This window comes from Erpetoichthys calabaricus, chromosome 1 (assembly GCF_900747795.2).
Source record: "Erpetoichthys calabaricus chromosome 1, fErpCal1.3, whole genome shotgun sequence".
In the NCBI taxonomy this organism is placed as follows: Eukaryota; Metazoa; Chordata; class Cladistia; order Polypteriformes; family Polypteridae; genus Erpetoichthys; species Erpetoichthys calabaricus.
The window spans coordinates 332,827,888-332,841,884 of record NC_041394.2 but is presented as its reverse complement, the minus strand read 5'-3'; the positions used below and the strand labels follow the sequence as shown (position 1 = coordinate 332,841,884).

Sequence of the window (13,997 nt, the reverse complement as noted above, 5' to 3'; positions counted from 1 at the left end):
GGGTAGATGACCAGGATGATGAACGGCAGGAATTGTTACCTTTTGTAGTGACATATCCGAGCCAGGTCTACCAGGTAAGAGGAGGGGTTCATGAAAACTTTAGGAGCTTGCAGAAGCAACTGGAGCTTTTTAAGGGATGTTGTCTAATTATAGTTTTCAGGAGAAATAAAAACCTGCAGGACCTCTTAGTTCATGCTTCCTGCACTAGGATTAAGAGTAATAAGTTTGCATGGAAGGTCCCATTTAGAAATAAAAAAATCATTTGGAATGTCATAGGGCAGAGAAAGCGCCCAATATTTAAGGATTTCACCCTCCAATCCATAAATTGTATGTATGCAGTACAGGGTTTGGAATGTGGGATGATTGATGTTGGAGAAACAAAGAACTCATTGAGAGCAAGATTCGTGCAACATCTAAGACTAATAGAGTCTCAAGAAAAGCAAACCCCTTTGTATTTACACTTCCAACAGGAGGCACATCATCCCATTGTCTTTGGTCTTGACACAGAAACTTATTGGAACAAGAATAATAGATTGAAAAAACAAAAGGAGTGGACAGAACTTTTAGATACTTGCGTTCCAAATGGTTTGAATGAGCGTTAGGGATTTTTGAGTATCCAGGACAAGAAACATAACTTTTAACATATTTTAGGAATTGTTTTAAAATCTTTGGTCGTCGGACCCATGCTTTGCATTTGGCAAACTTCCCCTACCCAATCCTGACTCTGCAAGTGTCCGGCCTTTTAAATTGGGTTTCTTGTCTTTTAACAGAATGTACTCCTAATGGTGAAGTAATTTAATTTTAAATTAAGAAATAAAGTAAGAAAAGGGATGGAGCAGTTTGAGGAAAACAGCTTGGATAATTTCATCATTGGGAGGTAGGAGATTAGATAATTAGAAGATAGTTTAATGATATAGTTAGGTTTTTTAAAGGTATAGGGATCTTTTTTGAAAAACATTTTTTTGGGGTGGGGATTAATTTTAGAGGTTTGGTAACTATTTATTGAGATAGAGGGGGGCAAGAGGAGTAAAATGATACCCATATTGTGACTAAATAAAAAATAAAATTAAAAAATTGGGGTATGCCACATTTAGTGACTGTTTTTTTTGTTGTATTTTTTGTTGATTTAGGGGATATTTGTGAGGAATATTAAGTTTTTTTTTTAAACAAAATTATTTTTGTTTTAATAATACATTTTTAAAGATTCTTTTAATTGGATAATAAAGGTAGTTTATTGAAAATTGGTTACAAATATCAACTTACAGTATAGCTATCAGACAGTTTCTCCATGTTCAGGTCTTTTTCTATACTGGAAAAAATAAAATGTTAAATTTACAGGAAAAAACTGGCAGCTGTGGTTGCCAGAATTCTTCCAGTAAAAAGAGGGTGACAGCATTTTTAGGTTTACGGTACAAGTTTACAATAAAAAAAACTGTTTTTGTCTTTACAACACATTACAATAGAAGTGAACGTTTATAACCATAACCTAAAACTCATGCTCTGTAATAAATATGCCAATCATTAAACCATTAGAAAATGTCAGGACCGAATACCAGTACACAGCCTGCAGCAGTAAAGTACCAGCAGCCAGTAACAAACGTGTTGTATCAGTCAAATAAATACGTTGAATACAATTCAATGTTTAATGACGGTAAGGCACATTGTCTGGTGGAGAAGTAAAGTTTCCTTTTGTGGTGTATGGTGTCCTACAGATGTGCCATCGTATCGAATAAAACCCACCGTAAATCAGCTTCCATAACCTCAACAAACCTTCAGGACTTGGAGGGGAAAAATAAATCTGCTAACTTTAAAGTTTTTTTCCCTACTGTGCAAAGGTATGCGGTTCACCAGGAACAAAATGGGGCGTTTATGCAATTATCGTAACTTCGGTGTTACTGAAACAGCGCTTTACCGTTTTACATTTTACAGTTCTTTACCTTTGCTATTTAATAGTTTTACACTGTAAAATTAACAGAAGTATTTTTCAGTGTAATTGTAATGTATCAGTAAACAGTATGTAGTATATTTTGAAAGTAGAAGAATATCGATTTTGCAGAACTCGACTGTAAAAAATAATGAAATGTATTGTTCAGGTACTTTTCAGTAGAACATAAGGTAACTTTCCATTTTTCAGGAAAAGGTATTTTACTTTCATTATTCACAGTATTTTTACCATTAACATTAGTGACAGGAGTTTGTCATTGGAATTGTACAGTTGGACAGCCTGTTTCAAGATGGATGGTTTTGAATGCTGAAGTTAAAGCCTAAATCTGCCAGGCAGAATAACAATGGAGACCATGACTCTCTCTGTATTTTTCAGCACCTTACATTCATATTCGGGATTGTGATCTGACCTTTTGTTACAGTGAAACTGCAATGTTCCTTGTGCATCATGATGTTTGCTCCATTGCTGACATTTGAGAATCCTTGAATGTGGTGTGCTACTGATGGTAGTTCAGACAACGCCACATTCTGCTGCCTGCCTTTCATTCAGTTCTCCATGACCAGTTTGTTCATCAGCAGCTCATTGAGCCTCATGAAATGTTTATTCCCATTTTCTTCTTCTACCATTCATTTCTTATCAGTCAGGTGCTCAGAAATTGCTATGAAAAAGTTGTATATACTGGAAATGTATGTTATGAGTGGGCAGCTGTTCAATATTTTTGTTTGCTCTGATTTCTAAAGTAGGAGTTTGTTGCTCTGGTCAGCCATGGTGCATTGTTACATTTGGTCATATCCTGCTGCAATGATGTATGTTGTTTAAACTGAAGGTTGGGTACAGTAACATAAAGATAGCAGATCTGGACAACACCGAGTATGATTTCTAATTTCGTTGTTCCTTTGTAAAAGTGACAATGACAATAAAGCTCTATCTTTTGATGGGTGTAACAGAGCAAGATGGAGAGGACAGGAAGATATGGAAAAAAGATGATCTGCTGTGGCAGCCCCTAATGGGAGTAGCCGAAAGAAGAACAAGAGGGCATCTAGTCCTTTACATTGTGTGTTTTCGATGAATATCTGCATTCACTTTGTCTGACAAAGCAGTCATTTCTAACCATGTTTTTTAAACATGAGGCCGTTCACATTTTAGAATTTATTTATTTACTACTTTGTTTCCCAATAATGTTTCTGTTTGTAACTCCTGATTTTTAAACATCTGTTAAGATTGTGAGTATATAGACAATTGTCAATTTCAGATGCACAGGCATTAATATACAGTCATGTGTGTTAAGTGTTGCATATTGTTTTGCATTTTAAGCAACTCCAGTCCCTCTAGTGTTAAACAAACGCCAACTCTCTGTGTCAGTGCTTTATATTTTCTTCCATTCACTTCATCCACGGCTTTGCTAACATTGAACACATTCTGCGCTATGTATTGACAGCTTCTGAAGAGTTTTCTCTGCTTGTCTCTCTCAGTAAGGTCCACTAGGTTTTCTTATCTTTTTTTTTTTATTATTTCCTTGTTCACTATGTCCTTTTCTTCCCTCGTCTCTGGTTCTTATACTGTGTCAGGGTTGATCTCCTCTGGTGATCTGAGGAAATGTTTTTTTTTTTTTTTTACAGTTTCACTGTCACTTTCACTGAGCTGGGCTTTTATCTCTTGCTTTCTTAACTTCTCACAATGCTGCTCTTTAGCATTTTTAGATATTAAACAATCCATTTTTGAGTATGTTCAAACATGTTTGTCTGCTTACTTCTTAATTTAATCTCCCAACTATGAACTCTGTAAGTATGAAAACCTAAACTTTTGCAAAATCATTTTCCACAATCAGAACAGCCATATGGCTTCTATCCATTGTGAATTCTTGTGTGAACCTGAAGTTGGCCTCTTTGTGAAAATCGTTTTCCACATTCAGAACAACAATATGGCTTCTCTCCAGTGTGAATTCTTGTGTGGGTATTAAGATTGCTGATAGTGGAAAATCGTTTCCCACAGTCAGAACAGCAATATGGCTTCTCTCCACTGTGAATTCGTATGTGGACCAAAAGATGGCATCTTCGTGTGAATTGTTTGCTACAGTGAGAGCAGCAATACGGCTTTTGTTCACTGTGATTTCTTGAGTGCATCTGAAGATAGCTGTTGGTAAAGAATCGTTTCCCACAGTCAGAACAGCAATATGGCTTCTCTCCAGTGTGTACTCTTGAATGAATCTGAAGCTTGCCATTGGTGGGAAATCCTTTGCCACATTCAGAACAGCAATATGGCATTTCTCCTCTGTGAATTCTTATATGAGTTTGAAAACTGCCTTTGTCAGAGAATTGTTTACCGCATTCTGAACAGCAATATGGCCGCTCTCCGGTGTGAATTCTTGTGTGACTCTGAAGATTGCTTTTGTCAGAAAATTGTTTACCACATTCAGAACAGCAATATGGCCTCACTCCACTGTGAATTCTTTTATGTCTCTGAAAACTGCTATTAGCAGAGAATCGTTTACCACACTCTGAACAGCAATATGGTTTCTCTCCAGTGTGCATTCTTGAATGGATCTGAAGAGTACTACTCCTTGAGAATCGCTTGCCACAGTCTAAACAACAATATGGCTTCTCTCCAGTATGCTTTCTTGAATGGATCTGAAGAGTATAACTAGTAGTGAATCGCTTGCCACATTCAAAACAGCAATATGGCTTTTCTCCCGTGTGAATTCTTGAGTGGTTCTCAAGACTTCTTCTGATGGTGAACTGTTTGTTACATTCAGAACAGGAATATGGCTTTTCCACAGAGTGAATTCTTGTGTGAATTTGAAGATGGCTACTTTCAAAGAATCGCTTGTCACATTCAGAACAGCAATATGGTTTCTCTCCAGTGTGTTTTCTTGAATGGATCTGAAGAGTATAACTGGTGGTGAATCGCTTGTCACATTCAGAACAGGAATATGGCTTCTCTCCAGTGTGAATTCTTGAGTGAGTCTGAAGACTTCTTTTGGTGGTGAATTGTTTCCCACATTCTGAACAGCTATATGGCTTCTCTCCAGTATGAATCCTTGTGTGGATCTGAAGATGACTACTTGTGGCGAATTGTTTCCCACACTCATAACAGCAATATGGCTTCTCTCCAGTGTGTATTCTTTTATGTCTCTGAAGGCTGCTCCTACTAAAAAATTGTTTTCCACACTCAGAACAGTTTGGCTTCTGTCGTGTTTGAGCCCAGTTGGGTTTGGATCTTGATTTTAGTTTAAAAGAATTCCTCTGTTCATGGCAGGCATACACACCTGCTGAGTTTGTACCATTCTCCTGTTGTTGAATGCTGATTACACTTACAGTTGTTAATTTCACACCAGGCACAGAACTACATACCAAGGAAGCAATCTCTGATCCAGTTTTCATGTTTTCATTTTGCTGTGGTCTACAGTGAAGAGAGGTATCAGGAAATGAAGATGGGGAGATTGTATCACTTTCTTGTAAATCTGCCAAAATAAAAAAAAACATATAACTTTTATTGGTTGGTGGAAGATTCTTTTTTCCTCTGGTTATTAAATAAATAAATAAATAAATAACCTGACAACATTACGACATTGAAAACTCTAAGGAGATGGGACATTCCTCCCTCAGTCCCCATTACCTTGCTTCACTTATGGCTCACCTTCTAGGGCGAGTTTGTACTTTCTCCCAATGTCTCTTGATTCTCTGGCCTCAAGGACATGCAGATTAAGTCAGCTGGTGACTGTAAACTGACCTGATCTGAGAGTCCAGCCGTGTTAATATGTGCACCCTGATATGGAGAGGCATTCTCTGCAGAATTAGTTCCTGCCTTGTATTTGTTGCCACTGTTAAGCCATTTTTATTTTTTTGTTTAAATAGTTCAAACAGTCAGTTTTCACATTATTACATTACATCATAAAAAATAACAGATAATAAAATTTAATTACACATAATGGTAAAGTACATAAAACATTTTTTTAATGGCATTTTACAATATCCTGTAGTTAAAAAAACAAGCCCAAATAGGCTTATGGCAGCTGAAATCGCTTCAACAGACACCTGGGGCCTCGTATAAATGGTACGTACACACAAAAATGTTGCATACTCCTGTTTCCACGCTCAAATCGCGATGTTTAAAACCTAAACTTGGCATAAAGCCATGCACATTTTCACAGTAGCTCAAACCCTGCTGTACACAAGTTCTCAGCTCGGTTTTGCAAACTGGCGGCACCCAGCGTCAAAGCAGTGCTTTTGTTCCAGTGTGGTTTCCCTTTCTTGTTTAGGTCCACATGCCTGACTTGGCTTTACCAAATACACTGAAATTAACCGCATATTGTTTATTAGTTTAAGGCATCTGATTGTATTTAACCTGTAACAATATAATGGTCCATGGAATGGCCAAACTATTCCAAATACCATAGCTGCTTAAGCGTTGTTACTCTCACTGCACCTTCTTCTTCTTTTTCTTTCAGCTGTTCCATTAAGGGTTGCCACAGCGGATCATCTTTTTCCATATTACTCTCACTGCACCACTTGGAGTATTTATATCACTGCATTGGAGTGTGGAATCACAGTTCTATAGCACCTGATCAGAAAGAGAATTATCAGGATACAGCATCAAGCACATGCTGCCTCAGCCATGCTGTCTGTTTGAACTGCTCTCATATGGCAAACGCTTCAGAGCCTTTCCTGTATGGACCTCGCGGTTCAGAAACAGTTTCATCCCAAGAACTATAAATGCAGTCAATCAGTCCATCAAGTGCTCCTTGTAGAACTGTTTGTACTTATAAGTACAATTACCTCACTGTAAACTTGCGATATGGTTATAATATTGCACAACCTGAGCCACCCTATAAAGCGTGTATTTACATATGATGACGATATCATTTATAAGATGAAATGCAGCAAAACATATTTATTACATTATACAGATAAAATGTTAACATCATTTAAATAATCTATATTTTTAATAATTAAACATGTGAGGACACGGTGTTGCAGCACTACCAACGAGCTGGCGCTCCCTTCAGTGATTGTTCCTGCCTTGTGCTGTATTCTTGCTGGGGCTGACATGACACTGGAAGGATAGACGGATAGAATAATTAAACATGTACTACAAAGACATTTCAATGTTCCTTAAAGGTTTTGAAGAATCGCCGTTCTCAGCTTACAGATGGCTTGATGTCTATTACAGAGCTGATTGTGTGGCGATTGGGTACTTGGAGAAAGAAAAGTAAGGACAGGAATTGGGGGTTAGTACGTTTGAAAGAGACAGTACTGCTGCAATAAATTACTTCACTGAATGTCGCGCACAGCGTAGCAAGCATCTTGCATGAGGCATGAACAATCACTGTGCCACCGTGTTCCCATGTTTAATAACATGCTTTAACTCCTATCATCATGAAAATGATATCCCATATACATCTCAGTATTTTAATTATTCAGAGAGCTGTAATATTATGAATGTAATGGATTCTGTGTCCTGTCTGACGAAGAGAAAGCCTGTTTAAGAAGCACATAGTGATTCACACACATACAGCACATAGAAGATCAAGTACAAAACAAAGCATTTAACGTGCTACTTTAGTTACGATGGGATTTGAGAAAGTAGTAAATTAAACGATTTTAAGATGAAGTTTATGATGTTCTACTTTAATGACAAAATAAACTATGTGACTAAAGTGGAAATTTCAAGATTAAAATAGACATTTCGTGCTTTTTTCCCACTGTGTGCCTATTTTTTTTTTTCTCTGTACCCTAATAAGCTTTCATATGACACACAGACGGTGGGCTACGACTCAGCTTTTCACGGAGACTTTCATATCTGACTTCTTTTTTATTTCGGGCACTGTGCGACTTTGTGAACTTGAGCTTTTGAGTTTCTTCGACACTCTATGTCACTCCATCAACTTCCTTTTGTTGTTTATACCACTGTTTAAACCAATAAATAGTATGTTTTCCTTTCCTCCACTTGGTATTCGCAGAAATTCTTCTATTTTCCCCCTGTGCTTTTGCCATTATCTTTTCACAGAACGTGGAACTTAAAGGGCTATTTATACTGATTTGCATTTTCAAAGACGTGTAATTCTGGGAGGAGTTTGGGGTGGGGCAGCAGGCGCGTGCACATGCTTAACTTTTCATGCTGACCGGGATTAATGTAGCGGAGAATGTGGAAGTTGGCGTTTGCACAGATCTATGCATCTGGATTTTTTTGTGCATACGCACATTTCTGCTTTTGTCCGTATGCCATGTCTTAGTTTGAAGTGCTACTGATAGTTGTTGGTTGTGACCGGTTAGGGTTAAGGCTAATTGCAGTTAATACAGGTCAAATCCTGTTATAGTCAATACCAAAGTGATGACATTTTCATAATAACGTATACTTTTTGTTGGCCTGGACAGACATACAACATAATGTTAAACGGATTTCATTTTAACAAAGTGTAAATTTCAGTATAATGAAAGTTTTTTCAACCAAAAATGGCCACTGAAGGTAATAATGTGATGCAAAATACACTGAAAGAAAAAGTAACAATCCTGGAAAAAGCTGATTCCGGAATGAAAAGAAAAAAAAAAAAATCGCATGGCATGGCAAAAGCATTCAGAATTCAACACTGTGAAAAATTTTGAAGGATCGAAAAAAAAATATAGAAGACAAAGTTAAAGACAGGGCGCTAGGACCTGAATAAAAAAAAAAAATAGAAGCATATTTCTATTTCTATAAATAAAAGTTACATCTAACATCTCATTTTTACGGATGCTGAGAGAGGACATGCAATATTGTTATTTTTTTTAATTGTTTCCTCGAGATAATGGACTAATTTTATCGAGATCTTGATAAAACAAAAGATATTGCTTTCTCGAAATTATGAAATAATTGGATCTAACATTTAATGTTTAGCTTATTGAAGCCACGTCCTGTTTGAAATGACAGAAGAGCAGAACTGTATTGATCACCACGTCACATTTTTGTTCAATCAAGGGCTGACACAGGCTGAAATATGTTTATGCCTTAGTTTAGAAAATAATAACGTTAGTGTCCGTCATTTAAGAAAATGGTTAGCAAAGCTTCAGCTGTATAGGTGTCGCAATCTAAGCGAGCCTGATACCAGAAGCAAAGGTTAAGTTACATTTTGTTGAGATTGCGATACAATTTTTTTATTTTCTCAAGAAAATAAATTTTTGTTTTCTTGACATCTCAATAAAATTAGCCTGTCATCTCAAGGAGACAATTAAAATAAATAATGATATTGAACGTCCTCTCTCGGCTTCCGTACGTTTTCATTCTGCATTCTTACCTTTATTTATATAAAAAAAGTCACATCTAACGTCTCATTTTCAAATAAAATACTTTTTGCAAATTAAGAAGCACCATTTTTTTTAATACAGTTATATTATCAAGCTAGGGTCACAGAGTTAGTTACACAAGAGACAGAAAGGTAAGTCCAGGTTGGGTGTTAAATGTTCTAAACATTTCGTGACAAGCACGTTACGTGCTAAGATGCAGCAGAGTAGCTGTCTTTGTGCCTCTGCCATTAGAGATGGCGAATCATCGCTGACCCCAGTCACAATAGTATACATATTTTCCTCGTATTTGTTATAATGAAATTTCCCTAATAACTAAATATTTTTTATGGTCCCATGAATTTTATTACAATGGGATTCCACCTGTATTTCTTAACATTTTTGGAAGTAGCACATGATGGAGATATATAATCTGCACTGAAGTCCGAAATTAAATGTGTTAGCATCAATAGACCATGATGGATAGATGGTCACTGTGGCCATTTGCTCATAAAATGTACTGTAGTGTCTAAGAAATATTTAATATATCTGAAGCAGTAAGACTGCATACCATATGCATAACAAGTCACAAAGCAATGCTCTATGAGGTAATTTCTTCTGCAGTTTTTACTTTCTTTGTGGCACCAGTAATAATAATCTCTCTATTATAAAAGAAAATCTTGACTATTGCCAAGAGATTTTTTCAAGTCCCACCCTCCTGTCAACCATTTCCAGTTATCGGCCCACAGTCCTCTCACCTCTCATTCGTGTGGATGCTTTTGACAGACACAGTTCCTGCACTCTCAGCTCTTATAAATATTTACATTTTCTTCACTTTAAGTTCCCAATTAAAGAAGGCCTATTATGTCCAAATCTTACTGAAAAATTTCACCTTGAAGAGTTATCAACAGAAGAAATGAGTACACGGGCAATCCTAGCAGCGAGAAATGATGAAGTCAAACAAATTAACATGAAAATTGTTGATCGGTTACATGGCAAATTGGTTAAATGCATATCAATAGACTATGCTGAAACAATTGGTGGTGATGGTGCGGAAGGTGAAAACATCAGCTTACAATATCAAGTAGAATATCTGAAGTTTTACAGTAAAAGTGTAAGTTTAAAATGTATTTGCGTGTTAATATCAAATCCAAACAGAACAAAAATGTATAATGCAACAAATACCTCTAACACAACATGAAACATAATTTTCTTTCAAATTATTACGTTTTACTATTTTTTACTATGATTAATTACTCACTGTAATGTAAAATAGTTAGTTCTATTATGCATATGTAACAATTCCTATGAAAATAACCATCTGTTAAAATTGTACATCTGCATCCCCATACTCGAGCGGCAGAGCCGCAAAATGGCTAGCATGTAGCGCCCACCCGGGGATTGGCAAGCTAAGCAAGCAGGGGGCAAAGCCCCATAGTAATAATAATAATAACGTCTGGCATCAACAATGCATTTCCACTCAGACAACTGCTGCTCACTGGATATTTTCCCTTTTTCAGACATTCTCTGTAAACCCCAGAGATGGTTGTGCATGAAAATCCCAGTAGATCAGCAGTTTCTGAAATACTCAGACCATTCTGTCTGGCAGCAACAGCCATGCCACGTTCAACATCACTGAAATCAGCTTTCTTTTGCCTTTCACCTAATAAAGAGGCCAGTGAGTGTATAAATCAGCAGGTTTTTGCCAACATAAAAAGGCAATTGGCAGCAGTGTCTGGTTTTCCTATTGGTGCAATTTACTACACTCATTTTTCAATAAGGGCATTTAGCGAGATTGAAAATGCTTTTGTTAAATGCAACCAGATGATGCTAAGTCATCTGTGATGCCAAGATGAGACTGACAAACGTCATGGCTCGGTAGCCTGGGACAACCCATCATTCATTCATTTTGAGTCAAAGTAGCATTTGGTAGACTTGATGGTACACTACGTGGTGGCTGGCTTGTTGGTAAAGTGCCGGGCTGAACCTTCAGTTTTTCATATGGCCTGTACTATTCATTGGAACAGCAATCATGTCATTACAGTTGATAGCAGTACCCACTCAGACGCTGGCGCCTTACGCCTTTCCAAAATCTCCACAGTGCAGAGGAAAGGCACTACAATGCTGCACATGAAAAGCGCACAACAGTAGTATAATACCAGCCAATGAAGCTCTGTAGCCTCATAATTGTATATGTATGAGGTTGATTAGCATGTTCTATACAGTGGAACCTCAGGTCATGACCGTAATTCGTTTCAAAACTCTGGTCGCAACCCGATTTGGTCGTGACCCAAAGTAATTTCCCCCATAGGATTGTATGTAAATACAATTAATCCATTCCAGACTGTAGAGAGCTGTATGTAAATATATATACGCTCACTCACGCGCTCTCACTCTCTCTCTCTCTCTCTCTCTCGCTCGCTCAATGCACAGGGAGGGACTGAACATGTGCGGAAATCATCGCCGCGTACGAACCGGAAGGGAAACTGGCTTGTTCATCACCCGAGTGTATGGTCGTGAACAGATGCAAAAGTTTGGTGAACTTTTTGGTCGTAACCCGATTTGTACGCGGTCCGAGACATTCGTGACCCAAGGTTCCACTGTATATGGTTGTGTCAGGGTGAGGTTTGAGGTATATCCACGTATACACATTTAGAAAATGGTTGTTATTTATAAAGGTGAATTGGGTAGAAATGTGCTCATGGCAGGTTTTATAAATCAGACTTTTTTTTTTTTTGCCCTTTGCATTTTCCTGCTTTTTGACACATGCATACTTTCACACCCAAATCCACTCAAAGTTTAATAAATGAGAACTCTTGGCGGAACTGGAGAAGGACATGGTCCACAAGTGGGTGTGGACTGTCCGAGGTGATGGGAATACCAGCCGAGGCCAACTATACAGCAGGTAAGTGAGCAGCGTGGGCTGCGGGGGGTACAGTCACAGCACTAAAAGGAAGCACTTTGATTTCATCTCCTGCCTGCTTAAGTCCATCAGCGAGACTCAGATGGGGACCCTGTTCTTGGATCAAGTAAAAGAGTGGCATACAGGTTGCCTCCGACACCGGGTGAGTGGAGTGAGCAGAGTTTATGAGCTGAAAAGGAGACAAAGCTAATGGGAGTGCATTCTGCCACTGAATATATTAGTGGTGTGGCAGTGGTGGTGGCCCATGAAGATGCCAACAATTCTTTTCAGGCCCACTCACCAACATTCAGGGTGAAGAGGCCGATTCCATTTCTCCTTCTCTCACACCTTCCTAGGCTAGGACAATATTTTGGGAGTGTTTTCCACATCACTTCCACAGTCAGCATTTTCATTCATCATTTTTTTATTGCATTGCTCAGATTTTTAGGTAACGGGTGTACTAACAACAGATTGGAATCACTTCTCCAGAATCCTTACTTATAAGCACTGCCTGCTTTGCGGATGCACTGCAAGCAAAAAATAACAACAATAATGACGCATACAAAGGCACATTAAGTACAACCATACATGTTGTAGCATTTAGTATTTTTAATCTGTGTTTGAATATATTCAAATATGTTGTGAGAAAAGTAAGGAGGGCATAAATAGGTGAGAATTGTTTTAATTTTGAATCCATTTTAGTGAAAGCACATCCCATTTTAGCTTGTGTTGGATGTGCCAGCATGCACAAGTGCCAATTAATGATTGCCAGCCGACAGCTGAAAATGACTCATTGAATAAAAAGAAATGGGCTTATTGCAAGAGGGAGAGTTAAAAGGAAAAGGACGAAACTGAGGAAGAAAGCGATCAATCGATGATGGTGGAAAAGAGAACTTTTCTCAATAGACTAACTTACTGGGTAGCTTTAGAGGCCTTTATTAGTTGTGAGAGGCATCATGCTGGCATTGTCACCCTAGCCCGAATAGCACCAGCATCCTTGTCTGGCTGGGACTCCAGTTTGTTGGAAGAACAATTTGTTCTGGGCACCGTCAGCCCCATCGCACCAGGTTAAGGCACCAGTAAGGATTCCCACAGAGCACAGTGGGAACTGTAGTTTATTGGCATGGCCCTGTTGGGTTCCATGGGTGCCATCAGAGGGTGTTGAGGGGTCTAGTGAGCCCTACTTGGTCATGCTCCAAGCCCACTCAGAAATGCTTCTGAGCCACAGTCTCGGGACACCAGAATTGCTCCCGGTAGTTACATAAAAGAAGCTGCCCACCTCAGCACAGGGAGCTAGAGTAGGGAGGAGGAAGGCTTGCTGGTGGAGCGGTGACAAAGTTACAGAGAGTTGGAGAAACAGACTGTGGGTGTGGTGTGGGAAACACTTACTTGTAAAGAGTTTCACATGATTAAACCCTTTGTACACAGCAAACTTGTGTCCAAGCCTTTTGTATATGTGTATATGATACACGATATAAAGATGAATTACCCCACAGTGAACAAAGATTATAGATCAGAAATGACTGACTTCTAACACTTCTCCAGCTACCATTCCTATTATTGCCCAAGATCGCCTAGAGGTGAAATATGTTGAAAATGTCCAGAAATTCCACAAATGTTCTTATTATGTGCTACATTATACTTAAGAGTAAATGTAGATGAATGATAAAGGAATTTGGGCTAATCCCTTACAGCAATGTTTCTAACTTATAAGCAGAAAAAGGTGTATTGTGGGAATTCTAAATTTAAGTTTCAAGAAAAATTACACATAGAAGAAACAAGCAAGACTTCCTTTCTAATAATAACCCAGGTGCAGTTCTACTACTACTATCTGATTCCTTCTAGAGTCTCAAAGAGAGAATATTCAACAACTCCTTAATACATTCCTTCTGAT

General features: G+C 38.1%; 1 protein-coding gene across 1 annotated transcript in view; it reads right to left on the bottom strand.

Annotated features, from left to right (window-relative positions):
* LOC114666175 (zinc finger protein 721-like) overlaps positions 1–13,997 on the bottom strand; it is a 48,039-nt gene that overhangs the window by 22,646 nt on the left and 11,396 nt on the right. Inside the window, exons 3-4 of the mRNA XM_051932664.1 lie at positions 3,791–5,405; positions 1,264–1,309 (exon numbers count right to left, since the gene is read on the bottom strand). Of these exons, the coding sequence (XP_051788624.1) occupies positions 1,264–1,309; positions 3,791–5,405 (1,661 nt within the window). The remainder of the gene's footprint in view (positions 1–1,263; positions 1,310–3,790; positions 5,406–13,997) is intronic.